General features: G+C 36.2%; 2 protein-coding genes across 3 annotated transcripts; both read left to right on the top strand.

Moving 5' to 3' along the window:
- The first annotated feature begins 171 nt into the window (after window positions 1-171).
- On the top strand, window positions 172-6,202 carry kyat1 (kynurenine aminotransferase 1). Of its 2 annotated transcripts, XM_082169367.1 has the most exons (14): window positions 172-423; window positions 657-759; window positions 867-925; window positions 1,395-1,542; window positions 1,654-1,803; window positions 1,960-2,046; window positions 2,135-2,260; window positions 2,723-2,843; window positions 2,927-3,003; window positions 3,153-3,242; window positions 3,329-3,515; window positions 4,033-4,109; window positions 4,207-4,293; window positions 4,646-6,202. In XM_082169367.1, exons 2-14 carry the CDS (start codon window positions 688-690, stop codon window positions 4,703-4,705), a joined length of 1,341 nt encoding a protein of 446 aa, XP_082025493.1. In that variant the 5' UTR covers window positions 172-423; window positions 657-687; the 3' UTR covers window positions 4,706-6,202. The 2 variants fall into 2 exon arrangements, with proteins under 2 accessions (XP_082025493.1, XP_082025492.1); XM_082169366.1 differs by having other exon boundaries at window positions 379-759.
- Window positions 6,203-9,207: 3,005 nt separating this feature from the next.
- On the top strand, window positions 9,208-27,400 carry prkaa1 (protein kinase, AMP-activated, alpha 1 catalytic subunit). Its single transcript, XM_082169365.1, has 10 exons — window positions 9,208-9,366; window positions 11,972-12,113; window positions 14,947-15,040; window positions 16,853-16,997; window positions 17,087-17,174; window positions 17,353-17,577; window positions 17,709-17,858; window positions 19,900-20,248; window positions 21,863-21,989; window positions 24,675-27,400. The coding sequence occupies exons 1-10, from the start codon at window positions 9,270-9,272 to the stop codon at window positions 24,968-24,970; spliced, it is 1,713 nt and encodes a 570-aa protein (XP_082025491.1). The 5' UTR covers window positions 9,208-9,269; the 3' UTR covers window positions 24,971-27,400.
- The last annotated feature ends 299 nt before the right edge of the window (window positions 27,401-27,699 follow it).

Genomic DNA, 27,699 nt, shown 5'->3' on the forward strand with positions numbered 1-27,699 from the left:
GGTGTGCTATGCAAGGATTATTAGAATGCTAGATTGGGAAACAAGCAAGAGAAAAGAAAAATATATTTTTTTAAATGTATTTTTTATTTGCCTTTTTTGTTCTCATTTTGTGTTTAAACATTGTAATCATTACAAATTACAATGGGTATGTTGACAGCGTTAGTGCTAGCAGTCACTGGCCCCGCCCACAGCGGTGACGATTCAGTCATCATTTGCTCATCTTCAAGTTGTTCCAAACCTGTACGAATTTATTTCTTCTGCTCAACACAAAAGAAGATATTGTGAAGATGTGTTATCTACTTCCCCTATATCTCCCTTTAAGAGAAGTCTGCTCCCTGGAGGAGGAGCTCTTTTCGCAGGTTCATTGGCTCAAAGAAGTAAATGTGTGACGTCTTTAATAGCTGGGAGAAGTAAACAATCAAGGTTTGGTGCGAAACAAGTTTTGTGCAATGCTTTGGTTTTTAGAATAGACAGTTAAATCGATATTTACCACATTATCGTTGTTTCGTTTGTCTCTTGAATCTCTAAATCCCAATGACAAGACTATACTGTCATGTCACTGAATCATTGACTGCACGTCCGTTTCAGGTTGACAGTTGCTAGAGATGTGGCCTGATTCTAATCTGTTACTGTGTGTTACTGATTTACGGCTTTAGAAAACCTGCAGTAAAGTTATTAGAAAACTTCATGTGGAGAAGAACGGCGGTAATTGGACCTTTGCTGTCAAACAGATTAGCAGTCGCAGGTTTTCATGAGAAGGTAGGAGACGTTTTACGCTCCATCGGTATTCCTGATCATGTTGTGGTTTAGTGGTGTAATGTTAAATCGTTTTGTCTTATTACATTCTTTTCTGCTTTATCACGCAGGGCATAATGTCTCGTAAATTGCACGCGAGAAGGATTGAAGGAATTGACAAAAATATATGGCAAGTAGTTTCGTAGCCTATAAAGCAAGTGAAAGTATAAGACTGTATCCATAGTGCTGTACATTCCGCTTACTCGGCATTTACTAAACAAGGAAATACATGGACATAAATATTGAGTTATTATATAATCTTGCGTAGAAAAAAAATGGGTCAAGCAACAACGAACACTGCAAAAGATTCTTATATTTAAAATGTAGTTACACTTATAGTGTTTATTATATTATATATATTTAAAGGTTTTATGCTTAAAATAAATATTCAAAGTATTGTCCTCCATTTTTATATTTGGTAGTCGCAATAACAGTTTTGAGTCGCGAGATGGCGCTATAGCCATTCTTGTATTAAAGGGAGCTGTGTAATTAAATGGTTACAGTAATGATAGATCTACCTTACCGTTCTGCATCCCACATATTGAAGTAAAGTAAATTCATTTTTTGGTTTAAAAATCCATGGTATTCCTTTTGTGTAGGGTGGAATTCACTCAACTGGCTGCCGATTATAAGGCTGTGAACCTGGGTCAAGGGTTCCCCGATTTCCCCCCTCCTAGCTTCATTCAGGAAGCCTTCTGCAAAGCACTGAATGGAGGTTTCCCCATGCACCAGTACACACGTGCTTTTGTAAGATATTAGAAGTAACGATTTGCTTGTTTACTAAATGAACAACTGCTGCCTAATATAAGTATATTAGTTAAGCTTTGTTAAAGAATCTAACAACATGCTGTCATACAGGGCCACCCAAATCTTGTGAAGATCCTGGCCAAGTTCTTCAGTAGGATTGTTGGCCGGGAAATAGACCCAATGGAGGATATCTTGGTTTCTGTTGGAGCATATCAAGCACTTTTCTGCACTTTCCAGGCTCTTATTGATGAGGGTGATGAGGTAAAGTTATCATTGTCAAGGCAATGTTCATGTTCATAAAATTATATTTTATACTGCGATACATTGTTAGTAGAGAATAAAAAAGTCACTCAATGTCTGTTTCCTTATGTTCAATATGTGACATCAGAATGCCCCTTTTTTCCTTTTCATGAGCAGGTGATAATTGTGGAGCCATTCTTTGACTGTTATCAGCCAATGGTAAAGATGGCGGGAGGAACAGCTATATATGTGCCCCTTAAACCAGTATGTTCTTATATCATGTGACAAGACCTGTCAACTTGATCTGAGATTAAAATATTTATTTTGAATAATACTTGATGTGTATTGACAGAGGGAAGGCTGTGGTCCTGCTTTATCCAGTGCTGACTGGGTGTTGTCTCCTGAAGAGTTGGCGAGTAAATTTAGTCCTCGTACCAAAGCCATTGTCATTAACACTCCTAATAACCCTCTTGGCAAGGTGAGTCACCAACAAACAGAAGACAATTTTACCCAGCCTTATGCTTTATCCAATATATTTTTATACTTGCGAATTTCACGAAATCTGTCAAGAAATTGGAGGGTTATGCAGGTAACCCAGGTTTTAGGTTGGTTGTGTGTGTGGTGTGTTGACTGAGATGAAATAGAGCGGTTGTTCTGTTTAATATTTTGATTGATACTACAAAATAAAATAATTGATGAATAGAAAGTTCAGAAGAACATCATTTATTTGAAATAGAAACACCTTTACTGTCACGTTTGTTACTGTATGCCACAGTATTTTTTTTTTTTAAACTGACCCCAAAATGGTAGTGTAATTTATATAAAAATGTAAATTCCGATCATTCAGAGCTGGAGCTGAAACTGAGCTGAAAGGTTTTTAAGGTTAACCACAGATACATATGCCTGTATGCTCAGCCTAACCCTAACTGGTTTCTTGCAGGTCTATCGGCAGGAGGAACTTCAGGTGATTGCTGACTTATGCATTAAACATGATGTCATTTGCATCAGTGACGAGGTGTACGAGTGGCTCACATATGATGGAACGAAACATGTGAAGATCGGTAAGAGCAGAACTGTGCGAATAATGCAATATATCACAGTTTTGTGGACTTTTAAAGAAAAATAACTTCTTTTTTTTTGACAGCCAGTCTGCCAGGTATGTGGGAACGCACTGTCACCATTGGGAGTGCTGGCAAGACTTTCAGTGCCACAGGGTGGAAGGTGAGCTGGCCAAATTCAACAGGGTTTGTTTTTTGCAATATCAATTGCCTATATTTGTCATTCTGTCTTTGGCTGGCTGGAAGTGCCTCAGCAGTATTATTTTAGATTATCTCTATTTTTGGTCATCACATTACTTTATTTTAATGTAGGTGGGTTGGGCAATGGGATCAGGGCATATCCTAAAGCACTTAAAAACCGTCCATCAGAACTCAGTGTACCACTGTGCTACAGCTGCCCAGGTAAAACAATGCTCCTGTGTTTTAAATATAAAGTTTGTGTCTTTTTTTTTTCAGTGGACTGACATTGTCAATTATTGTTTCTTTAGGAAGCCGTAGCAGTAGGTTTTCAGAGGGAATATGATTTATTTGGAACCGAGGACAGCTATTTCCTCCAGTTACCCCTCCATCTTCATGAAAAGCGACTGAGACTGGCAGATTGTCTGAAGAGCGTTGGCCTAAAACCTATTCTGCCCCAGGGAGGATACTTCATGATTGCAGATATCTCAAAACTTAGTAAGTAACAGAGAAAGTGCAGAACAAAGTATTAAAACAGGAACTCAGATTTAATGGAATTATGGATTATAGAAATACAATTTTCACATCTGTGAATTCCCGATCCATCTGCCTGAGATGAGTAGATTTCATGTTTATTTTGTTCTGAAAATTCTCTTTTTGAGCTTGTTAATTTAATTGCAGTGTTCTTTCATTTTATTGTCTTTTCCAGTAATAATAAAATAAAAATTACAAATATAAATGTAAATAAAATAAAATATACAATATCCATAATTAACAAAAAATATACATTTAATCTATATTTTATAAATTTTTTAAAGATTTTATACATTCCCAGGCCTGTGTTTAAAATGACTAGATATTTCCAGGTTTTCCATGATTAGAGGAATCCTCATATTATAAGAAATCTAAGTACAACAAGGCTACACTCTGTGAAAGCAATTCATGTTTTGACATGACTATTCAAAAATAAAGTGATCTTAATATTGCTTTTTGATTTTAAATGTTTTTCTTTAAGATATCAACCTTACTGACCCAAGTACTAAAGACGAACTCTATGACTACAGATTTGTGAAATGGCTCATCAAAGAGAAGGTACAAGCATGAGTATTTACTGTTATATAATCTTTAATAATCTATATAGCAAAATATGTTTTTAAATTATTAAAGCAAGTTCTTCACTTCTGAATAGGGACTGGCAACTATCCCTGTGTCTGCATTCTACAGCCCGGAACACAGAGAAGAATTCCAGAAATACATCAGATTCTGCTTCGTTAAGGTATTTTTAAGACAGAAATGAAACATGAAATCATTTGAAATAGGCATTTTAGAAATAAAATTGCTTAATTATTTGGGATGTCAATGTTTTATGGGATGCCAATTTTATGCTTTAGAGACTGTTATCAAGTTTATTTATCACCATGACTAGTGTTTTTAGCTTTCTTTTTTTTAATCAACTCTGTTAAACCTTAACAAAGTTAACTGTTAATTTTGACAGCCTTTATGATTTTAGCTTTATATAGGTGAATCATACATTATTGCAGGAAAAGTGAATGCCATTGTGATCTGTAGTTCACCTTGTTAAAATGTTGTTTATATTATTTCATTCATATTTTTGTTAACATTAATAGGAGGACTCTACTCTGCAAGCAGCAGAGGACATCCTGAGGCAGTGGAGTGAAAGCAAATGAAAATTCAAAATGTGCAAAGCAAGTGATCGCTCGCTTTTTTGTAAAGACATAGAAAAGCTAAAATGAGACTGGTAGCAGTTTGGGATATGAATAGTTATTTAAAAAGCATTTGTTATTAGGGTTAGGGATAGTTCACCCCTAAAATGAAAATTAAGTCATCATTTACTCGCCCTGGTGTTGTTCTAATGCCGTATGCCATTCTTTCTTTATCGGACCACAATAGAAGAAATAACAAAAAGAGTCCTGATCGCACTCGTACATATAATGGCAGCGAATATTGTGACCCGAATCAAGCTTTTAAAAAAAGACTCAAAAGGATCATAGTATGGTCCGATGTTTCATGTGTCATGTGTTTCAAGTATGCTGGGGTATATGATAGGGTTAAGCAAAAAACAAACCGGAATTTAATGTATTATTTACAGAAAATCCTGACCTTGGCCTTTCTTCATCTGTGCACGGTGCACATTCATGAGACTCTGATAGGGCCGCAGTTCACTCCGACTCACCCAGAAAAAAAGCACACTAGTTGTAGTAAATCAAGACCTAGTAAATCACGACATATAATCCATGTACTTTCTACACTAAGGTGAAATATATCCTTTGTGTTCATCACAACAAGAACTTATCACGTTCACATCTGTCAAATTGTCATTCTGACTGAGAGCTTGAGTTCCAGTCTTGAGAGATTTAGTTCAGTGAAGAAAGTACTTTTTTGGGAATTCTAAGTATTGTATTTCATGTCGTGTTTTTTTTTTTTATTCTTGATTTCTCACAACTTTTGTGCTTTTTCTTGGCAAGTCGGAGTGAACTAATGAATGTGCAATTGAGAATCATTGCTGCCATGATAATATTCAATATCATATATTAATTTTGGGCTCAAAAACATAATAGTGGGTGGAATCTTTTTAGTCGGTTAAGCATTGGTGTCCTTTGATTGTCATGTTCTCATTTGCTGTTGTTTGTCATCATGTTGGCATATAGTTGCTGCCATTTGGATTATACTTTAAACTGCAACACTGCCTGTTATCTATTAATGACACATTAATAGATTTATCTTAATGTTAAACTTTATCAACATGGCCTACTCAATGTAAGTATTATGTTCAGCCAATTTTCTTATAAAATATTCCAAACTACCTCATGCATTTGCATGTAAAACTTTTTTTTATAGATGATCTAGGCACTGTCACCATTTACATAAATATGTTCATTGCTGCAGGAGGATGCAATAAAGTGTCATTGTCACACACTGGTTTGTTTTAAATAAAGAACACACTATATTGATTGCAGCGTAATTGTAATAAAACAAATTTGATGAAGAGCCATTGGACTCAAAACGTCACCTGTGGTGTATTTTTTTTTTTTTTTTGGAGCGGTGGTGTGGCAACTTTTCCTTCCTTTTAAAAAAAAATTGTGGTTGAGCGCCCTCATTGAGCTTTTTGCCTGTTAGATGTGTGCACTTAGTGTTGAATCTTAATAAAAACAAATTTAAACATACTCCCCTTTGATAAATTGTAATTTTTTTGCGCACTAACTGCTTGCATAGAACAAGTAAAGCAGACTGCCTTTATTGTTAGAGTTGTTTCTAAAAACTTTAAAATTCCCATCAGTATTGCCAAATAGAAACATTACCAGAGGAAACATAAGATTGTATTTGGGAAGTGATACTTGTAGTGAAGATTGTATTTGGGAAGTACAATTCCTTTTTCTTCAAAAAAAATACATTTAACTTACATTTTACTATACATGAACATTTACTCTTACCTTTTAGAATGTGAATTCTGGAGAGGCATATTGCTAATACTCATGCAGGGGTTTACTTTGCATGGAGGTCAACAAATTACTTTGTGACTTTGTTTTCTTATTTTAAACTGTTCAAATAATGTGTTCACATGGAACCTGACAAATTGTGCTGTACAAATACTTTTTTTTTACAATTACAATTACAAAATGAATATGTGCCGCATTGATCACACCCACAACACTGACACAGCAGCTAAACACACTAAAAAAAATTTTGAATTAAGACAAAACAAGTTAAAAATTCTTTAAATTGTTTCAGGATGTTATCACAACTTAATTTTATCTTGTTCAACCAATTTACTTCTATAGATTTGTGTTTAGATTACATTAATTTTTTTTGTTTTAAAGTAGCATTAGAAACTAGGAACAGGATTTCTACTTCCCATCATACTTTACATGGGGCTGGATACACTGTGAGACATTTCAAAGGTATAACTACATGGTACTGTAATTATGTAACACAGTGCAATTACTGGTAAAAACCCAACACTATTGTAATTCATTCATGTGTACTAAATATAAATTAGATATTATATTTTTTTGATTAAAACAATCATTTTATTTTTATCCCACATAAGTACTACTGACATTAAAATTATCTTCTTTTTGTCAACTCTTAACATCAACTGATAAAACATATATGTAAAGAAAAATTACTGATTGTGTAGATATTTTGCGTGTATACTTTACTGACACATATTTTCACCAAACAATGGAATTTACACTAAACAGTTTTGACACATATTTTCACCAAACAATGGAATTTACACTAAACAGTTTGCCTCAAAATAATTTGATTAAATCAAGTTTGGACATGTCTAAGTTTAGTTGAGTTTAAGTTTTTTAAGTATTTTACATTGAGTATTTGAGTAGAGATAACATGTTTCTTGTGTGGAACCACTGACCATTGTTGAATTAAGTTGAGTGGGTTTAGAGGTTAAGAGGGTTTTTTTTTTTTTTTTTTTTTTTTTTGAGTGAAAAATAATAAAATAACAGATGTGTAAAAAAACGCAGACACAGCATAACGTGTAAAGAAGAGTTTTGTTAAACTATACTCTAAAGAGTCTTTATTGTAAGTCAGTTTTATTCACAAGAATGCTGCAAAATTAAATTAAAATGTGCAATGTTCCACTTCCAAAAACTCAAATAGCCCAACTCACTCTAACCTCAATGGAAAGAAAAGGTGATTTCTTGAATATTGACTACAATAAATACATTTAGCATTTTTTTTATGTAACAAAATTAGTTTTATAATGTTGCTGTAGGCCTATTAATAAATGGACAGAATGGAACAGAATTAAAAATGATTTAAGACATAATAATAACACAAATACAGTTTTCCTATGTATGTCTGAGAGTACCTGGGGAAAAAATGTCAGTGCCAACAAAGATGTTTATACATTACACACATAAAAACATCTTTGTTGGTGTGTGTCTCTGTCAAAAACATTAAGTACTTTTTTAAAGAGATAGTTCAGCCAAAAATGAAAGCATCACACACACAAAAAAAGATCAGCTACTCCTAGACAATATGTTTTGGGGGGAACTTCACTTTATCTCCACCCAATGCTCCTTAACACTGTAAAACACACACACCAGTTGGAGGCGAGCTCTTTATAAAAGAGAGCTGAACACTTACAGACATCACTGTGAGCAACTTGTTGTCCTTGAATTGACATGGCGATGCAGAACTACCCAGCAGCTGGCGGGATCCCGATGCAGGGCAATAGAGTCTGCACTGCTCATCCAGTGATACTGTCCATGCCTGAGCAAAAACTCAATGATGATATAGTTTTTTCCACATTCAGTCTTCACTTCTGTAACCCATGCTGCCTTGGGTTTGGAGCATTTTACAACTCAATAAAGGTAAGTAAAACATATAGGCCTATTTCATTATATCATTTTCCTGCTGCTTTTCAAATACCTTAAGGTAATATACGTGTTATGTGTGTCAGGCCAGGGACAGCAGATTGCTTGGAGACTACGCATCGGCACGGTCTTATGGCAGGAGAGCTCGACGCCTAAATGTTGCTGCCATCATTATTGGTGTCATCTTTGTGATTACCGTCATCATTATCTTTTCCCAGACGATGCAACGAGTCAATATGTAATCGTCTTTAACTCCTCCAAAGAATTAATGTCTGAATGCCTTTTAAGGCTTTGTTATTAAATCACTTATATCTATAACGTTCAGTGGGCTAGCATATTGGTCTTGCAAGAGTAATGAAAGATATTAACAAGAAATATGTATGTATATATACACACACACACACACACACACATCCCAGAAAACACTGAATATTATGTTCCCCATTTGGTTATTTTGGGAACCAAATAAAACGTTTGAGTAAAGTTGTGTTTTTTGTTGTTGTTGTTGTTTTTTTACCCAAATTTCTTTTTTCTTCCCAGGACATTTTATGGTGGGTTTATTTATTGATTGATTGTGATTATCTCAAAATAATTCCTACATCTTTGGAATCCAATAGTGTACCTCAGTAAAAAAAAAAAAAAAAGCAAATGTTGCCAGTTAATCACTTATTCCAGCTATAATAATATCAGTAATAATAATAATTAAATCGTTTATTTTAATAATTATAATTAGTTAACATTTTGTAATAATGTCTTCAACATTAATCCAAGTGTTTGGAGCTGGGTATTTTGGCGCGCTCTTCTGTACCGGTAGTTGTCAGTAGAGACGCCGCTCCCTCCCGTCACCGTCCCGCTGCTGCCTCTCTCAGGTAGGGCCTCAGACAGAGCGAAGATGGCGACGGACAAACAGAAACATGAAGGCAGGGTGAAAATTGGACATTATATTCTTGGAGACACGCTAGGAGTGGGAACGTTTGGAAAAGTCAAAGGTAAAACTGTCCAAGATGTTTTGGGTTATTGCTGTGGTAAAGACGGTAAAGCTAAACGAGATGATCGAGTCTTTAAATGCGGCTAAAGCAGCAGCAGCACTTGTTGGCTAATAACAGTGTAGTCATGAAACAAACATTAAACAACGGAGCTCTCTGCGTTTTTCGCTGTTGATAGTGTCAGCCGATCGATGCTTCCGTTGTTTTCTGAATAGTCGCACGCATGCGATATGTTTGTGTGGTTTGTAGATGGATTGGTCGCAGCTAACATGGTTAGCTTCACGGTTTATGGAGTGATTATTGGTGTTCTGAAGTTGCAGTTGGTGGGGACTGATGGATGCGCTCGTGCACAGGCCAAACGTCAACCGCAGATCCAGCTTTCAGAAAGTCTGTCAAAATGACAAGAGACATTAATTATTTGCCAAAACTCATTTTGCATGCTGTGAGTAAGATGAATTAAAAGGATCGTGTTTTTGTAACTTAATTAATCCAGAATGTAGCCTACTGTATATTCATGCCAGGTTAATGACATTCGTATTATTCAGGCTAGGTTTATCTTATATATAGGGCTGCAACAACTAGTCGATAATAATAGATAACAAAATGTATTATGGTTTAATCACGCCTGCGCAGGGAAATCATCCGCCAGTCACGTGACTTTATAGTAGTGAATAACGCATATCTATGGGTAATATGCATCTTTTATTTTTTCACTCTATTATGGTGCTCAAGTTTTAGAATGTAATGTTTATATTTTAAACCATTATTTGCACTATAACAGCCTACATAAATGATTTAGTTTGCACACTGTTTGAAGGACAACATCAGGCAGGATGAAGAAACTTTCTTAAAATAATTTATTTTTTAAATCTGTTTAATTGAAGACAGAATCAACAGATTCATTTAAATATTTGTTACACTTCTTATGACTAACCTTGCCCAGAAGCACCCAGCAGTTGATGGCATTTCTAAAATCCCATTCTTTCTCAATCATGTTTTTTCCCCCCACAAAGTCTGATGCAATCATGAAATGCCTGCTGAACAACAGTGAGAAAATAGTAAATCATGGCTTCCAGCTTGTTGTGCCTCTCAGAGCAATGCAATTATTGAATCATCAATGAATCTTCCTGTATTATGGCGCAATACATGATGCCAACCTTTAAAGAAAGGAAGTATGTTGTTTAGGTCAAATATTTCATAAATAAGGGTCTTTGGGAAACAGAGAAGTTGATACATGTACATTGCTGACAAAACATGGAAACTACTAACCCTATCAATCAAACACAATAGCCTTCATAAAGACGAATAGGCTAGTAGTGCTCTGTTAGGTCTACGGGGTCTAGGACACTCACACACAGTTCCCTCTGCATGACTGGGTGTTGTGTTAATGCATAACTAGAGCAGTCTAGTTAAAGCAGGCAGGGTGTTTTAAATGTTGCAAGTTGACTGAGAACATATACAGCTTCTGGGAACAGTTCAAACTTCAATGTACAGCTTTCAGAACTTACTAATGCAGCAAAATCCAGCCTTATAAGAAGCTGGTTTGCAAGGCATTTGCCCATAATATAAAAACAGTTCATGGAAACATTTAATAAATATGCGGCGCACTTTACACATTACTGGCACTGTAATGTTAATGCACGCTTCAAAGTTGTTGACTCCTTTACATCACACATTCTGCGGTTCAGCAGTTTGACAGTATTTTACTGTCATTTATCCTCAACCAAGGGCAGTACCAAAGTTGTATAATATATATATTTTTTTTTTATTATTATTTTTTATTATTAGCATAAACAGCATTGGCTTAAAGGGATACTCCACTTTAAAATGAAAATTCTGTCGTCATATACTCACCCTCATGTTGTTTCAATCCTTTATGAATTTCTTTCTTCTGCTGAACAGAAAGGAAGATATTTAGAAGAATGTCAGTAACCAGACAGTTTCTGGTCTCATTGACTTCCATAGTATATTTCTTTCCTACTATGGAAGTCAATGAGACCAGAAACTGTCTGGTTACTGACATTCTTCTAAATATCTTCCTTTCTGTTCAGCAGAAGAAAGAAATTCATACAGGTTTGAAACAACACGAGGGTGAGAGTATATGATGACAGAATTTTCATTTTAAAGTGGAGTATCCCTTTAACAATCTGAAAACTGATTAGGCTGACAAGTAAAATGGACCTACTATGTAAATGCTTACAACAGCAAACTAGTGATTTACCAGCATGGCACAAACACTGGGTGAATTAAAGTATTGGGCTAGTATTAGCCATATTAACTTACCAATTGACAGATGAGTTTGTACAATTTTGACAGCAACAGCAAAAAATATACAGGAAATGCTTTTTGCTCGGAAGTATTGTAACTATGCATGATTACATGGTTGGTTGCATTTTATTATTTACAAAAAACAATTTTTCCTTCTCAGAACAGACATGCAACCCACCGGCATTGATTTTGAGTTAGAGTAAATGGGTAATTCTAGAAGATCTTCTTTAAAGATTGATAGGACAGTTGCTTCTACATTGAATTTGTGTGTCTTTTTCATAAATACATTGTGAATTTTATTGTATATTTTTCATTGACCTTCTATAATCTGTCTGTGCAGTTGGCCAGCATGAGTTGACCAAGCATCAGGTGGCGGTAAAGATTCTAAACCGGCAGAAGATTCGCAGTCTGGATGTGGTGGGGAAGATTCGACGTGAGATCCAGAACCTCAAACTCTTCCGCCACCCGCATATAATCAAACTGTGAGTAACATCCATGACCTATTTGTTAAGAACGTGTACCCTTGATCAGGGATGAACCGATGTATCGGCCAATAAAAGCAATTATTTTCACTATCGGTCATCGGTCGATTGTTTAAAAACAGCCGATGATCAGAGCTGCTTATATCCTGTCAATCAAAAGGGGGCGGAAAAAACGTGTCAGACTGCAACTCATACTGTGTGTGAAGAAAATGTCTTGCATTGAATTCTAGCCTGTCTAAGGCTGTTAATAACGCCAGTTAGAAAATATCAACGTTAAAGCAGGATCTATTTGACTCTATGAATCACCCTTGGTTTAAGCCAGGGTTGTCAGGTCCATGGTATTTCCCTACACCAAACATAATTTGTTGCAGTTATAATTCACCCGCAAAAAGCATTGTGCTCTGTTACTTCTGATAAGAAACAGTCTTAGCTTTCAAATTCTGTCCATTTTATCACAAAATTCAAACAATAAATGGGGTTTTGACGCTCTTAAATGTGACGTGACAGATTGCTGTAGTGCCTCAGTTCAGATGGCAGCGTGGAGCAAGTCTTTTCTTCCACTTAATATAGGATATAGCAACATGCATAAACATCAAAAAGTAGGGCTGGGCGATATGGCCTAAAAAAACTATGTTCAAAACTAGTTTTAACTTTATTTTGTTTTGATTTCCCTTCTGGGATTTGATCTGGATTTCCCCCTTAGGGTTAAAGTGCAATCAGAAACAACAAGCTAAAAAGACAAGATGGCAGGCCCTGCCTTTGTAAACAGTGAAAATGTAACGTAACATAATATAAAATGGGTGGATTGGGGATATGTAAAAAACAAACAAAAAAACTTTCATCACAATAAGTGTATTGTGATTGTCAAAACATTTGGTAACTTAACAGAATTTTATTAAGTTTAGTGACAACAATGTTTACATGGTACAATCACTGGTATGCTACTGTTTTTATTATTGCTTGACACAAATTTCACAATTTCAATTCAATGCAATTCTTGTGATTTGATTCTGATCTTGATTCAATATTGATTCCTTTGGATAAATATTAGGTACAGTAGATACGTTAATGTGTTATGTTATTTTGTTTTGGAGAAAAATTATCTCACCTATTGCTGTAAACATACAGAGCCCTGTCAGCTGGTATTATTATTAAAGGTTAAAAATAACATCTCAAATTAAATATAATGCATTTTTTTATAATAACAACGTTATAATACTTTAATGATATAGATAAAAATATAATAAATATGTAATATAGTTATCATATTTAGCAAAATACTCCTCTCTATAGCAATTTTTTAAGTCCAACTAACGTGCTATGGTTATTAAATGGCTTTCCTGAGGTAAATGTAATGTTACGTGACATATTGTTCTCCAGCTGTTTTATGGACCTCTTTCCGCGGTTGAAAAACACTGATCGATCAATTTTATTAAATTTCGGTAAGTTGAACTGTATCTTTCAAATTACCTATTGATCATTCGTGTTTTTTACTGTTAACTAGTAGTAAAGAGTAACGGATGATCGGTTCACATGCCGCTTGAACTGAGATCTGTCAGCGATCTGTCACGTCACATTTACAAGCTCCAAAACGGTGGTTATTGTTTGAATTTCGTAATGAATTTTAAATGTAAGTGTTTATAAAAACTACCTTATGTGCAACTGTTTTTATTTGAGTGTAATTATTATATATGAAAATGAATACCAGTTCAATATAATAGTTTGGGCTAATTCTAACCTCTAATATTATAGCAATGTACCAAATGAGAGGGTTCCCTGTAAAGTTTACGGCATTATTTGGTAGAGTTTTTTTTTTCTCAATCGTACTATCGGCAGATAAAGTTAGTGCATCTCTTCCCTTGATTTAGAGGCTTTAGTGGATTTGTTTTTCTCAAATTGATCATTTTTTTCCCTTCATTCCCTTTCTCTCGTTTCCCATGCAATGAAAAATCACCAAACGCATTTCTGTTTCCATGGCAGATTCATTCCCTCTGAATTCTAATTCACAGATAATGCAGTATTTTATTTAGGGGCTAGAATGCGCACCTATTTGACCTACAGATAATCATTTTGAGTTTATTTAATTTTTTATGTATATCTATCCCAGAGTCATAAGTAAAAGAGGAACAAACTTGATTAGAATGAGACCCAGCATCTGTGGACTGGTTTTGCTTCTCTGGGGACTTTGCTTCTATTTTTTCTTCTTTTTTCTTTTGTGGCATGGAATGAGGCAAGACAGTCACAGAATTAAAGTGGATGGAAAAGAGAAGGGAGGATTTTCATTTCCTCCCATTATAGAGAATATTTGTCTTTCATGTTCTGAACAATTATTTTCTGTCTGTCTCCTTGATTTTGGTCTGTGTCTGTTTATTTACGTGTGAGCTGTTTGTCTGTTGATGTTTTATTTTGAGGTCAATGATAAAGACCTTTACTCTGGCCAGATAATACAAGGAAATGTCGAAGCTATCCAGACTTGCTCCAAAACCATTAGGGATTCATTGACATTTTCCATAAAATGAATAGTGAATAGTTTATTATTTATCTTATTTTATTATTCAGTAAATATACACACACAAAAAAATAGTATAAGTGTACAATCTAGCATTGCTAACTAGCATTAAAACTAAAAACCTAACTGTTAAAATATGCCTGAATTCATTACTTAACCAGTACAAGAAAGGGAATATGTTTTCTTGTTTAGAGTGTTGTAGATCTTAAAAGCTTTACATTTACATTTGAGATGTTTTCATCATTCAGATGCATTTTGCTGTGACTGCAGAAGCAAACACATGTATTCTCTACAAATTTCTGCTTTTTTGTTTTTGTTTGGCAGTTACCAAGTCATCAGCACACCAACAGACATCTTCATGGTAATGGAATATGTTTCAGGAGGAGAACTCTTCGACTACATCTGTAAAAATGGAAAGGTACAGCTTTTTAATTTGTAGGTTATGATTAAGACTGGAAAATGAATTGCTTTTATGATGATAAAAACAATCAACTGTTCATTTAATTGTTGTATAGTTGAGTCTTTTGTGCTGTCACTGGAGAACCTCCAGTGAAAAAAAAAAAACATTTACTTTTTTGAAATATCATCTTATAATTCAAGCATTTCAGTTTTGCAAAGCAAAGAGGCCAGCAGGAAGTGAGAGATTAAATGCCACTGTAATTGCTAAAGCATCATAGTTCTGCTGAAAGTGGAAGTACAATCTAGGGATGTGGGCAATGACTAACTCCATCAATGGTGAAATGAACATTTTGTAACCGACTAGTGTAACCCCCCCTCGCCCCCCGGAGGCAGTCTTTATATCCCACTATTTGAATTCGTTAATCTATGAATGCTGCTAAAACAGGTCAAATACATACTTAGATCACCACAAAAAGGAAAATTCTGTCATTAATTACTCACCATCATGTCGTTCCAAACCCATAAGACTTCCGTTCATCTTCAGAACACAAATGTGATCTTTTTGACGAAATCTGAGCGCTTTCTGTCCCTCCAAAGACAGCTACGCAAATGACACTTCATAAAGAGATTGTAAAACTAATCCATATGAATTGAGCAGTTTAGTCCAAATTTTCTGAAGAGACACGATCACTTTATATGATGAACAGTGTGAATTTAGGCTTTTATTCACATATAAACATTCATCAACTCACACATCAGTCTGAGCTTCAGCAAAAACCAATGAGGTTCATTCTCACGTATTATGCAGCATGTTTGAGCTTCAGCAAGAGGTTTGTTCTCGCACGTCAAACAGGTTCGGTTGAGCAAAGCTCCGGTTTATGTTCGCTGATCAAAGTTTATATGTGAATAAAAGCCTAAATTCAATCTGTTCATCATATAAAGCACTTGTGTCTCTTCAGAAAAATTTGGACTAAACCACTCAATTCATATGGATTAGTTTTATGAACTTTTTGAAGCATCAAAGTGGTATTTGCGTAGAAGTCTGGACAGAAAGCTCTCAGATTTCATTTGTGTTCCTACGATGAACGAAAGTGTTAAGGGTTTGAAATGACATGAGGGTGAGTAATCAATGACAGAATAAAAAAATGTGGGTAAACTAACCCTTTAAGCGTTCACTTAAGCTATGTTAGCCATAGACATTTATTCAAATCAACTGAATCAATAGGACCAAAAAGTTCAAACCTAATAATCTATTATAAACAGATTTCCTCAAATATTAGTTTGTCCACATAAGTCACTCAGCACATTATGGCATTGTTGTTCGTTTCCACGGCAACCACTTTTCTATTTATCATAGAATCCTAAAAGAAAAAATCACAGTTTGCACAAATGTTAAGCAGCACAACTGTTCTTAACATTGATAATATTAAGTAATGTTTCTTGAGCAGCAAATCAGCATATTAGAATGATTTCTGAAGGGTCATGTGACACTGAAACTGGAGTAATGATGCTGAAAATTCAGCTTTGCCATCACTGGAATAAAATGTATAAAAATAGAAAAGAGTTCTGTTGTAATAATAATTGTAATAATATTTCACAATAATATAGTTTTTACTGTATTTTTTATCAAATAAATGCAGTCTGGGTGAACATTAGACTAATAAGAAATAAAAAGAAATATTTCCAACCCCAAACATTTGAACAGTTGTGGATATCAGGGTCCATAAAATCGGCACAGTAAGTTGCAACAGGGGAACAGTAGATGCAGAATGTTCAGTTTAGGCCACATGGGAGATGTTAAAATAAAACATGGTCCTGTCTCTCTGGTCAGTTGGATGAGAAGGAAAGCAGGCGGCTGTTCCAGCAAATCATCTCAGGGGTGGATTACTGCCACAGACATATGGTGGTGCACAGAGACCTCAAGCCTGAGAATGTCCTGCTGGATGCGCACATGAACGCCAAGATTGCAGACTTTGGTATGTGAACTCTTCATATTTGTGAAACATGGTGGTTGTTTTAATGTTTATATCACAAGCTATACAGACTTCGATTTTTCCTCATGCAGGCTTGTCAAACATGATGTCGGATGGAGAATTCTTGAGGACGAGTTGCGGCTCTCCTAATTATGCTGCTCCGGAAGTCATCTCTGGAAGGTACTTTTTACCTCTGTGTCTGTAATTTTTTTTAATTTTTTTTTATTATTATTTCATTATTAAATGATCTTTTCAAAAACCTGCTCTCGTCTTCTAAGATGATGCTCTGTGCGGTTTCAAATGGCTTTGTGAAGTTCATTCAGATTATCTCTTGACGGATCTTGCTGTTCTGATCCAGGTTATACGCAGGCCCTGAGGTGGACATCTGGAGCAGCGGAGTGATTTTGTATGCCCTGTTGTGCGGAACGCTGCCGTTTGACGACGACCACGTGCCAACACTGTTCAAGAAGATCTGTGATGGAATCTTCTTCACGCCTCAGTACCTGAACCCCTCTGTTATTAGCCTTTTGAAACACATGCTCCAAGTGGACCCCATGAAGAGAGCCACCATCAAAGAGATCCGGTCAGAAACTACGCCAAGCTCTGTCTATTTCATTTAGTAATTCCATAACTATTAGGATGTGGAGAGTAAGATTTGTAAAAGTTCAAATCAACATTATCTCTCTTTATCTGTTCATTGCTCTCCATTCTCAGGGATGATGAGTGGTTTAAGCAAGATCTCCCCAAGTATCTGTTCCCGGAGGACGCTGCTTACAGTAGTAATATGATTGATGAGGAGGCGCTGAAGGAGGTGTGTGAGAAGTTTGAGTGCACTGAGGAGGAGGTGCTCAACTGCTTGTACAGGTTTGTGCTAATTTGTTTATTTATTTTAATCTGTAATGAGCAACTCGTTCTTGACCGTCACATGAAGAGGATCACATGTCAAAAATAACACCATGTCAAGAGGGTTAAACAATAACAGGAAAAATAGTAATCCACTGGAGTGACAAACATCGATAAACATTAAACAAAAGAAAAAACAGCAAGTTGGCGCAAATGACTTCTCCGGAGAACAGTTCCTTAAGAGGAAGTACTGTTGAGAAGGACACCAAAAACTTTTATACTCTCCACCCACAAATCAATACATTTTACAATGAAGTCTTCCACAGGTCCTGCCAATCACATTTCAACACCATACTGTCCCCAGGAGGCAGAATGTGGAAAATGGGGCCATAACACCTCTCCTCAAAAAGATTCTGCAAAGAATCCAACAAAAAAAAATGTCATTCCTCTCTTTCTCTGCCAAATAAGACAGATGACAGGGCAAATCAGTAAGAATTTCAGAGTTGTTAAGGCGTCCATCTACTTTCCCCTGAGAATATTCAGCAGATAATTATTAACTGAAAGGCGCTTAGCTATACTGTAAGGTCCTTTAAACTTAGCTTGAAAAGCAAACTTTGTCAAAAAGTTGTTGCATTTTAGTTTGAGATTTACACAACTTCTTTTGAGCAATAGCTTGTGCCTCAAAGTCTACAGCGAAACCCACTCACGTAGTCTACAACATTTTCGGGAGGCTTAGAGGTCTGCCATTCATCAGCTAAAATAGCAGTAGGTCATCATATTGTATGCCCAAACACCAGTTCATTTGGATTAAAACCACTGCTGTCTTTGGTTACTTCGTATAGCCAATAACATCCACGGCAAGCCCTCTTCCCAATCAGCATCAAGTTTCACACAATATGATCTTAAGAGATTTCAAGGTTGGATGAAACCTTTCAAAAGCCCCCTGACTTTTCTGGATGAAGCACTAGAAATATTGTGGGAAACTTGAAGTTGATGCAGGGCTTTTGAGAACTCTCAACATACTTGTCTTCGAACCCTTATCAGATTGAATTGCTTTGGGATACCAAAAATAGACAAGTTAGTGAGTGCTTTCAAGATATTAGTATTGATGGACCTTAATGGGTAAGTTGCAGGATAACGGGTAGTCTGGCACATTATTGTTAGACGATAATGATGACCAGTCCTAGACCGTGGCAAAGGACCAACAAAGTCAATCTTGTTCTAAAAACTGAAAACTTTCGCATAATCCGTTTTTCAGACCCCGGTATGACCAGCAAGTCCTTGATGAGCCAATTGCAATATTTTTTCTCTAAGTGTAAGGGAACTACAATCTGGGTTTTAGGTTCCATCAAAGAATTTCCTACTTTTGGCAAAGTCGACTATCTTCAAGGAAATACGATTCAGAATGATTGTCAGATCCCTCCTTAGACCTTGCTGCAGAAAATAAAGGTTTAAGAGTGTCGTCTGTCTCTTGTGCTGTAATGAACTCCTCTTGAGAGATCTGTAAAAGAGGGGTTAGAGAACAACCATCAACATTAGAAAGGTCAGCACAACTAATATTCTCAGGAGTGAACATTAACCTCAGGTGTTTTAACAGATTCGATCATTGCTTTACACTAGATTCTTCCAGACACAAACACATCATTAGATTCTGGTTTGCCTGAACTGACAAGGAAAAGAGGGTATCATTTAGTGGAACCTCTACAACTTGATGTTCAGATAGTTGTTTAGCCATTGACTGCACAAGCTGGAAACAAATCAGGGAATTAATCGTTGCCTTTTCAACCTCATATTTTATGGGTACAGATACTACTATGGGTGGAGCTACCACAATACTCTCTCCCTGAACATTCTCCCCAGATAAATAATTTCTGAAAGTGTCAAACGAACACCAACCGCAACATCACCAGATACTATCACTGAGGAAAGATGGATTCTGTGCAAAGGCACTTCAACAAACCCCATGTCAAAACCTTGTACAAATACATGGGTTCTGGTTGTTGTTTCATATATGTGTTAGTTTTTCTAATATGTCCTGCCTTTATCCTCCCCTGTTTTGCAGTCGCAATCACCAGGATCCTCTTGCTGTGGCCTATCACTTGATCATAGACAACCGCCGCATTATGAGTGAGGCCAAAGACTTCTATTTGGCCTCCAGCCCCCCAGACAGCTTTCTAGACGATCTGCCCGCTCATCACTCTGCTAAGATTCATCCTGAAAGAGTGCCATTCCTAGTGGCCGAGTCTCAACCGCGTCCTCGACACACGCTGGATGAGCTTAACCCCCAAAAGTCTAAGCATCTTGGTGTTCGGCGGGCAAAGTGGCACCTGGGAATCCGTAGCCAGAGCAGACCGAATGATATCATGAGTGAGGTCTGTCGTGCTATGAAGCAGCTGGATTATGAGTGGAAGGTAAGCATCTGTGCATGTGGTTTGATTTGGACTTTAAAATTCTCAGATCACTGCAGCATTTAAAGGGATAGTTCACCCAAAAATGAAAGTTGTCATAATTTACCGTCATGTCATCCTAAACCTGTATGACTGACTGACTTCTACGGAACTCAAAAGAAGATATTTTGAAGAACTTTTCAACTGAAATAAAAGTCATACAATAAAAGTCAGTGGTGTCCAGCATAACTATACCTTTAAGGCGACTCATAGGGCGTTGCCATGTTTTGGAACAGATTATGTGAATAAATTGCATCCAGACAAAAAAACTGTTAGTCCGTTTAGGCCAGGGATATACAAATTGCAGTAGTAAAGGGTGGAAGAGTGGTAAAAATAGATAAATGGAGCGAATGCATGTTTTGCTATGCATTTTTCTGCTTATCCTCCTGAGGTTCATGATCTTAGGGTAAATTCCATCTCTTCCTTGTGGGAAAGAGTTTTGGGGCTTCTGGTGAAATTCTATAAATAGAAAAGACTTGACCGCTTTCTCTCTTTCTCACACGCGCACACACACACACACACACACACACACACACACACACACACACACACACACACACACACACACTTACAGAGTAAGCAAATAGAATGTTAACAACAAACTTTACAGTATGGTATCTTCATATCTTACAGTCATTATTAGAATAGCCTGGAGCTAAAATGTAAACAGAGCCTCTGAAGTATTAAGGACAGAATTGTTTTTTAATGGTACATTACTGTTCCAAAGTTGGGGGTTGGTGCAAAAAAAAAAAAAAGTTTTTTTGAAAGTAGTCTCTTGGCTGTAGTTATGTTAAATTTACAATTTAAAAGAACAATTTTTGGTAAAAAATTTTTTCAAGTTTTATTTATTCCTGTGATGGCATTTTATATATTTTTTTTCCAGGATTGTTTGATGAATAGAAAGCTCAAAAGAACAGCCTTTATTTAAAATAGAAATCTTTTGTAACATTGTAAATGTATTTACTGTCACATTTGATTGATTTAGTGGGTCCTTGCTGATTTATTTATTTTTTTAAATAACCTCAAACTTTTGAATGATAGTATAAATTAAAGGTACACTGTGGAATTCTGGTCTCTGTTGGATATGGTTGAAACGAGAATTGTTTTGTTTTTTATGTCAGTTTTGTTTATAGTAAGAGGAAATCCTATAAAAGGAATATCCATTAAATGTTGTCTGACAAAGTAATGTATCTGCCGCCGTCATAGAAAGACCTTCTTTGATGTTAGCCTGTGGCTGAAGGCGTTGTATGGTTTGTGTCTTAATTCAACTGGCTGAAGTTCAAGCATGTTTGACTGAGTGAGTCATCAGTTTTGGATGGAAATGGCCTTTGTCTTTGTTTATAAGAGTGTTCATTCTTTGTCTTATCTCTTAGCGGCCTCTCTTATCAAGTTGAACAGTGTTTACTGCTGTTCAGGAGTATTCCATTCAGACCTCCTCAAAACAGTGCAAATGTTACAGTGGAATGAACCTGTCAGCACAGTCCTTTTTAAAGTTAAATGCTGGTAAATATGAATGTCTTTTACAGTCAGATATGTTAACTCTCCTCTTTTTTTTTTTTGTCCTCTTTGGTTTGATAGGTAGTGAATCCTTATTACTTGCGAGTGCGGAGGAAGAACCCAGTCACTGGCATACATACAAAGATGAGCCTCCAGCTCTACCAGGTGGACAGCAGGACATATTTACTAGACTTCAGGAGCATAGATGGTAAAATTGTCACTCTTATGTGTAATTTTATTTAGTGTTTAGTTTTATTTTATTATTTGTTTATAACTGCTTTAATTTACCAATAACCAATAACAAAATGAAAATAGACAATCACACGTAACAATATCAATACTGAATAGATCTGACTGAATAATACAAGTATTATTTTTAGCATGTCTGAACCAACGCATTCTCATCCTAGGGCGTTATATACTGACGCTTTTGACATTTCGTCTACATCAAACGCACATGGCACCCTTTAGCGTCAATATGACACGCACAGAGCTTTGTTCGGTTATGGGTAGGTTTAGGTCTGGGGTAGGGTTAGGGTTAGACCGCTAGGAGGCGCCTTCTGGCCCATATCTATCTGCGTCTCATATTGACGCTAAAGGGTGCCATGTGCGTTTGATGTAGACGAAATGTCAAAAGCGTCAGTATATGACGACTTGGGATGAGATCGGGCTCTCTGAACTGTTACTATGTTATACACTACGTAAAGCTTGTGAGACATCAGTTAGAGTAGTTACTGAATGGTTGTTTATATGACATTGTGTAACTACATATTATGAGTTTTGTAGTCAGTGGCATCTTATAAAATGTTTTTAAATGTAATATTTTTACTTAAAATGTTGGAGCAATTATTGGATTGCCATTGTGTTATTGTAGTTAATTACATCAGCAAGAAACTTAAAATTAAATTTAAATAAAATATTAAATTTACTTCTGATTGATGTCTATTCTGCTAAAATCTCATGATCTGGCAACATACTGCTTGGGTAAACAAAGTTTATGTAGTTTCTTATTGTAAATAGGGGTTGCACAGACTAGTTGACTTTAATGCTCTGCCATGACTCTTTTAAGCTTGATGTCGCCATGGCCTATAGAGTGCGCTACAGGATAATAAATATTTGAAGTCCACTTTTATGCTCCGTTTCCAACAGTCAGTCCTCCACAATACATGTTTGATTATACCATCTGGATGCTCAAAATTGATCAGTTGAATGCACGTTTTATGTATGCACAGCTTATTGTACACGTGAGTTAATCACCGTTCTAAACTAATGCTGCATTGTTACTCGCACACACACACAAACAGTAACTCACACATCACGTGCAGATCATGCACACAGAAACATTCAGTTTGTATTTCGTTTGTATTTGTGTAATCTGAAATTTTGTCAACACTGTTCTGTGAAAAAAACACTGTTCTGTGATTTATCAATAAAATAGCTTAGAAACTGAAAAGTTCTAGCATATAATCTTAGGGTGTATTCACACCAGGAAAGTCCGATACCACCTGCTTTGGTCCGGACCAAATAAAAAGTTTATTTTTTTTTGGTTTGGTACGGTTGGCTTTCACACTGCTCTTTTTGCAAGTGAACCAAAATTTGTAAACAAAACTAAACTGTGCTAAGGTCGTCCATTCATTGGACAAGGATTCTCAAGTTGAGAAATCGGGAAGTGCAAAAAAAAGGCTCAGCATGGAGATATTTCATACTGCAATATTTGTTCTTTTACTGATTTTGTGTTATGCTCTACAAACGCAATGTGAAGAAACTAATGACAATGTCATCATTCTATACGATGTTGTAATTCGGATTGAGAAGACGACAATGTGCTGCAAGACGGTTCCGTCTAGCATTTATGTGCGATTAGACTAAAGAGAACGCTCTGTATGTGAATGTCCTGATGCACACACTCATTCATTCATTCCATTCCAATGATGCACACACGACGCGCAGAAAGATGCGCAACAGTATCGTGTGGCCAGACAGCGCGCCGGAATGGAATTCTCTTTCGCACTTGAACGAACAGTAACACAAACCATTATGCCAAAATGTCCGTTGTGTTAAGTATCCTCATAAGAGCATAAGAGCAGTCAAATAATTAAATGAACGTAAAGGCGCAGTGCTTTCTTGCAATTGGGTCGGTTCATGTTCACATCGTAAACGAACCGTACCAGAGTTCGTTTGGAACCGTACCGAGACCACCTCTTCAGCTGGGTCTCGGTTCGATTGTTTGGTCCGCACCCGAGTTCGATTGCTGTATTCACACCTGCCCAAAAGGTCCGCACCAAGGGTGGAAACGAACTAGAGTTCGATTCAATCGAACCAAACAAGGCAGGTGTGAATAAAAGGCCTAAGTAACTAAAAACCACAACTTCACTATTATTAGAGACGCTGCCAGGAAGAATTAATTCACATGCAATCGCTCTCTCACTAATGCATTCATATAAATGTAATAATCTTTACTGTGCTACTTTTTCTGTATCTGATTTAGAATGAGCAGAAGTGAAAAATATAACCCAAAGAAAAAAGAACTGATAAAAAATAAGCTGTTATGTAGGAGCAATAGTCTTGAGAGCAGCGCTCATTTGCCATAGCTGTGCACAAGGCAACCAGCGTTCGAGTCTCTGCTTGAGGTTCAGGCTTATTTGTTCATTCATGACGTCATCAGCGACTAGTCGACGTCGACCTGACTTTCATCGCATAAATTTAGATAAAAAAAAACCCTAATTGTAAATGTTAAGATTTATTTGATTATTTTTAAATATTGTTTTATTAACTGTACTAAAAGGAAACAACCATTAAAAGGAAAAATTCCCTACAATTCTCATCCCTCTTGTGGCGTGTTCTGGTGTGTTTTCTGCATACTTCACCATTTGATGTCTTCTGTTACTTTCAGATGATATGATGGAAGTAAAATCAGGGACTGCCACGCCTCACCGCTCTGGCTCAGTCGGTAACTACCGGACTACCCTAAAGAACGAGAAAAACGAATGTGAGGACGCAACAAAGGGCGATGCGTCCGCACCCTCCACACCTCCGATATCTGGAGGGAAAGCGGTGGAAAGCTCTCTGGCTTCTTCTCTTACCTCCTCAGTGGATTCCACTGGGGGAGAGATCCTCCCCCGGCCGGGAAGTCACACCATAGAGTTCTTTGAGATGTGCGCCAACCTCATCAAGCTGCTAGCGCGATAACTTGTGGTTCCTCTGATGCCTTTCTCTCTCTCTCTCTCTCTCTCTCTCTCTCTCTCTCTCGTCTTCTCTCTCTCTCTCTCTCTCTCGTCTTCTCTCTCTCGTCTTCCCTCTCACTCTCTGGCTTGATTTCTCTTTCTTCTAGAATACTCTCTACCTCTTCATCCTCTGATGTCTGTCTTCATCCACAGCAGTCCTCCTATCTCTATTCTTTTGTCTCTCTTTTTCTCTCTCAGTGTCTTTAGAGCAATAAGCATGCAGACAGACTCAAGACTCCATGCATCCCACTTGCATGAACAAGCTGAATGGTCTGTGGCCGTACAGTCGCCAGCATCAGCCTGTTTAAGGGGACTGAGAAAAGGTGCAAAAGGGAAAAGGATGGAGGTTGTTTTTTGTGCCACAGTCAAGGTGTCAGAAAGATTGCTAAGCCACTTTATAGTATCTATACTCTTTTAGAGATGGTTTTACAATTCTTTTTCGGGTTTTATAGCAAGTATTTCCTTGCAGAGAGTGAGGCATAGAGTTATACACTGAGCTAGCTGTACTGTACACAATGCTGTTGCAATTCTTGGTGGACCAAGAGATCTATAGAGAAAGAGCCCTTGTGGGCATGTGGGCCGACAAGTGAGACAAAGCGCTTTTGCACAGTTTTACCTGCAAGTTTTTGTGGACCAGTGTCATGACTGGTTATCCCATTGACACAGCCTACTGGGAAGGGCACTCGATTAAGAGGAGCCTACTTAAATAGCGGGCCACTGCTGGGACGGGCCAATTTAACATGGTGGGCACTTTAACACAAAGGGACAACTTGATAAGTCAGCCTTTCTTAAGGAAGAGACCAATGTAAGACCCATTTATCCTGAGGGAGTGCAATGTTCTTGCCTCTGTTTCATAGATTTTTGTTTGTTTGTTTGTTTGTTTGTCACACCTTAGACTTTTTTTCTATTTGCTCACATTTTACTTAAATTTAAGTATATACAGAATTTAAACATGCATTCAGATTTATGTTTATCAGTGCTTTAAATGGGTTTGTAGATTGTACTGAAATTGTGATATTGGACTGGATTATTATTATTTTTCAAAGAAATGTTTGATTATATCGCTGTAAGATGTTTTATTCCATACACTGCTTTATCAAAAAAATTTTTTTTTACTATTATTTTAGTTGTTTTACAAAACAATGGTTGCTTCAACAATAAGTACTCCTTAAATCAAATGTTTCTGTACCCCCCTTTCTTTAGCTTTCTTTAGTTTTTTTGTTTTGTTTTAAATGTAGGCTGCAAAGATAAGTGCCGCTGAGGTGTCCAATATAGTTAATCACCACAATGAATGAGTTTATGTATTAACTCATATATGCAGATATCCTTTAAAAAAAATTGACGAACTGTGGCTGAGTGAGCCACATAGTTTTGTCTTATTCCTTTGTTTGAAAGCCAGTGTGAATTCATAATCTGAAAGATCTGAAAATCGGAAAGCTCCTCCTACATGCATGTGGCTTCATGTGCCATCGTAAGTTAACAAAGAAAGGTCAACATGTCAACATGAATAAAACAAATATTTTATGTAGGAGCTTACTGACTGGAAGAATCCTTCAGATCAGTGTTTTATGTTCCACAGAATGCAATGAAAACAATATGGTTTTTAAATAGTTTATTTGCCTGTCTGGAGCTCCAGCTGTTCAAATTGATTATATAATTAATCGTTTTTAAACAATAAATTCATACTTTTATTTGTTTGGCACAGCTCATTTACAAGTCATGTGATTTAAGCAAGAAGAATGTCTTAATGCACATTCTTACCACAAAGTATAACTTGATTGATGAGGATAACTTGATTGGTCCTAACAAATGCAGCAACATCATATTCTCCAAAAGAAAAAGGAAAAATAGGCCTGTAAATCTCTGATTTGACTGATGGAATTCTTGAGTATTTGTTACATGTTCATGTCTAGTTTCCTATATATATATATATATATATATATATATATATATATATATAAATAAATAAAAAAAGATAGTCTTTTTTGTTCAAAACTGCACTTCAATTGTCATTTCAAATTCTTTATTAATGAGACTTTAAAGCTAAAACTTGACAATCTATGCTTTGTAAGCCAGCTTAAGACAAATCCAGAGAAATTGTTTGGTTTTGCGCTGTCCCCTTTACCTTTTTTCTTTCTTTCGAAATGTGTTTCCCCGCGCAGTAGTCTCATTCAAATGATTACTCTTCCTTATCATTAGGGAACAATTTCAGCCTTTGAAAACAAGTTTAGAGAATCTGTTGATGTACTTCTCTTAACTGCATTTATGTTGATTATCTGTGAAGAGATGCACCTGACAGAGGCTTGCCAATGTACATTTACAGAAAATTACTGATAATTTACAATTAAAAAGATGATTTGTAAATACAACTGCCTAATAAAATAATACATGAAGACAGGATTGTTCTGTGTCTTGTAAAAACATGGTGTATGTTGTGACTATGTATTTAGAAAAAAAAAAGTTAATTATATCACTCTAATATGTACATTACTGTATGTGGGTAATATTTCACAACATTAGTTAATAACAGTAGTATTACATTAATTGCATTATATTAATTAAATTAAAATATATTAAACTTAGAATTACTTATATAATATTATATATATATATATTATATATAATCATACTGGGAGGGACATGATATAATGAATGGGATGCAGAACGTTTTCTGTGATTTTTAGGGTTAGGGGA

The sequence above is a fragment of the Leuciscus leuciscus genome, assembly GCF_965113295.1.
Source record: "Leuciscus leuciscus genome assembly, chromosome: 5".
NCBI lineage: Eukaryota > Metazoa > Chordata > Actinopteri > Cypriniformes > Leuciscidae > Leuciscus > Leuciscus leuciscus.

Coding starts and splice junctions, on each gene's coding strand:
- kyat1 (XM_082169367.1), top strand. CDS start 688: ATGTGGAGAAGAACGGCGGTAATTGGACCTTTGCTGTCAAACAGATTA. Junction 3,004..3,152: donor TCAGTGCCACAGGGTGGAAG/GTGAGCTGGCCA, acceptor ATTTTAATGTAG/GTGGGTTGGGCAATGGGATC. Junction 3,516..4,032: donor TGCAGATATCTCAAAACTTA/GTAAGTAACAGA, acceptor TTTTTCTTTAAG/ATATCAACCTTACTGACCCA.
- prkaa1 (XM_082169365.1), top strand. CDS start 9,270: ATGGCGACGGACAAACAGAAACATGAAGGCAGGGTGAAAATTGGACAT. Junction 9,367..11,971: donor AACGTTTGGAAAAGTCAAAG/GTAAAACTGTCC, acceptor CTGTCTGTGCAG/TTGGCCAGCATGAGTTGACC. Junction 12,114..14,946: donor CACCCGCATATAATCAAACT/GTGAGTAACATC, acceptor TTTGTTTGGCAG/TTACCAAGTCATCAGCACAC.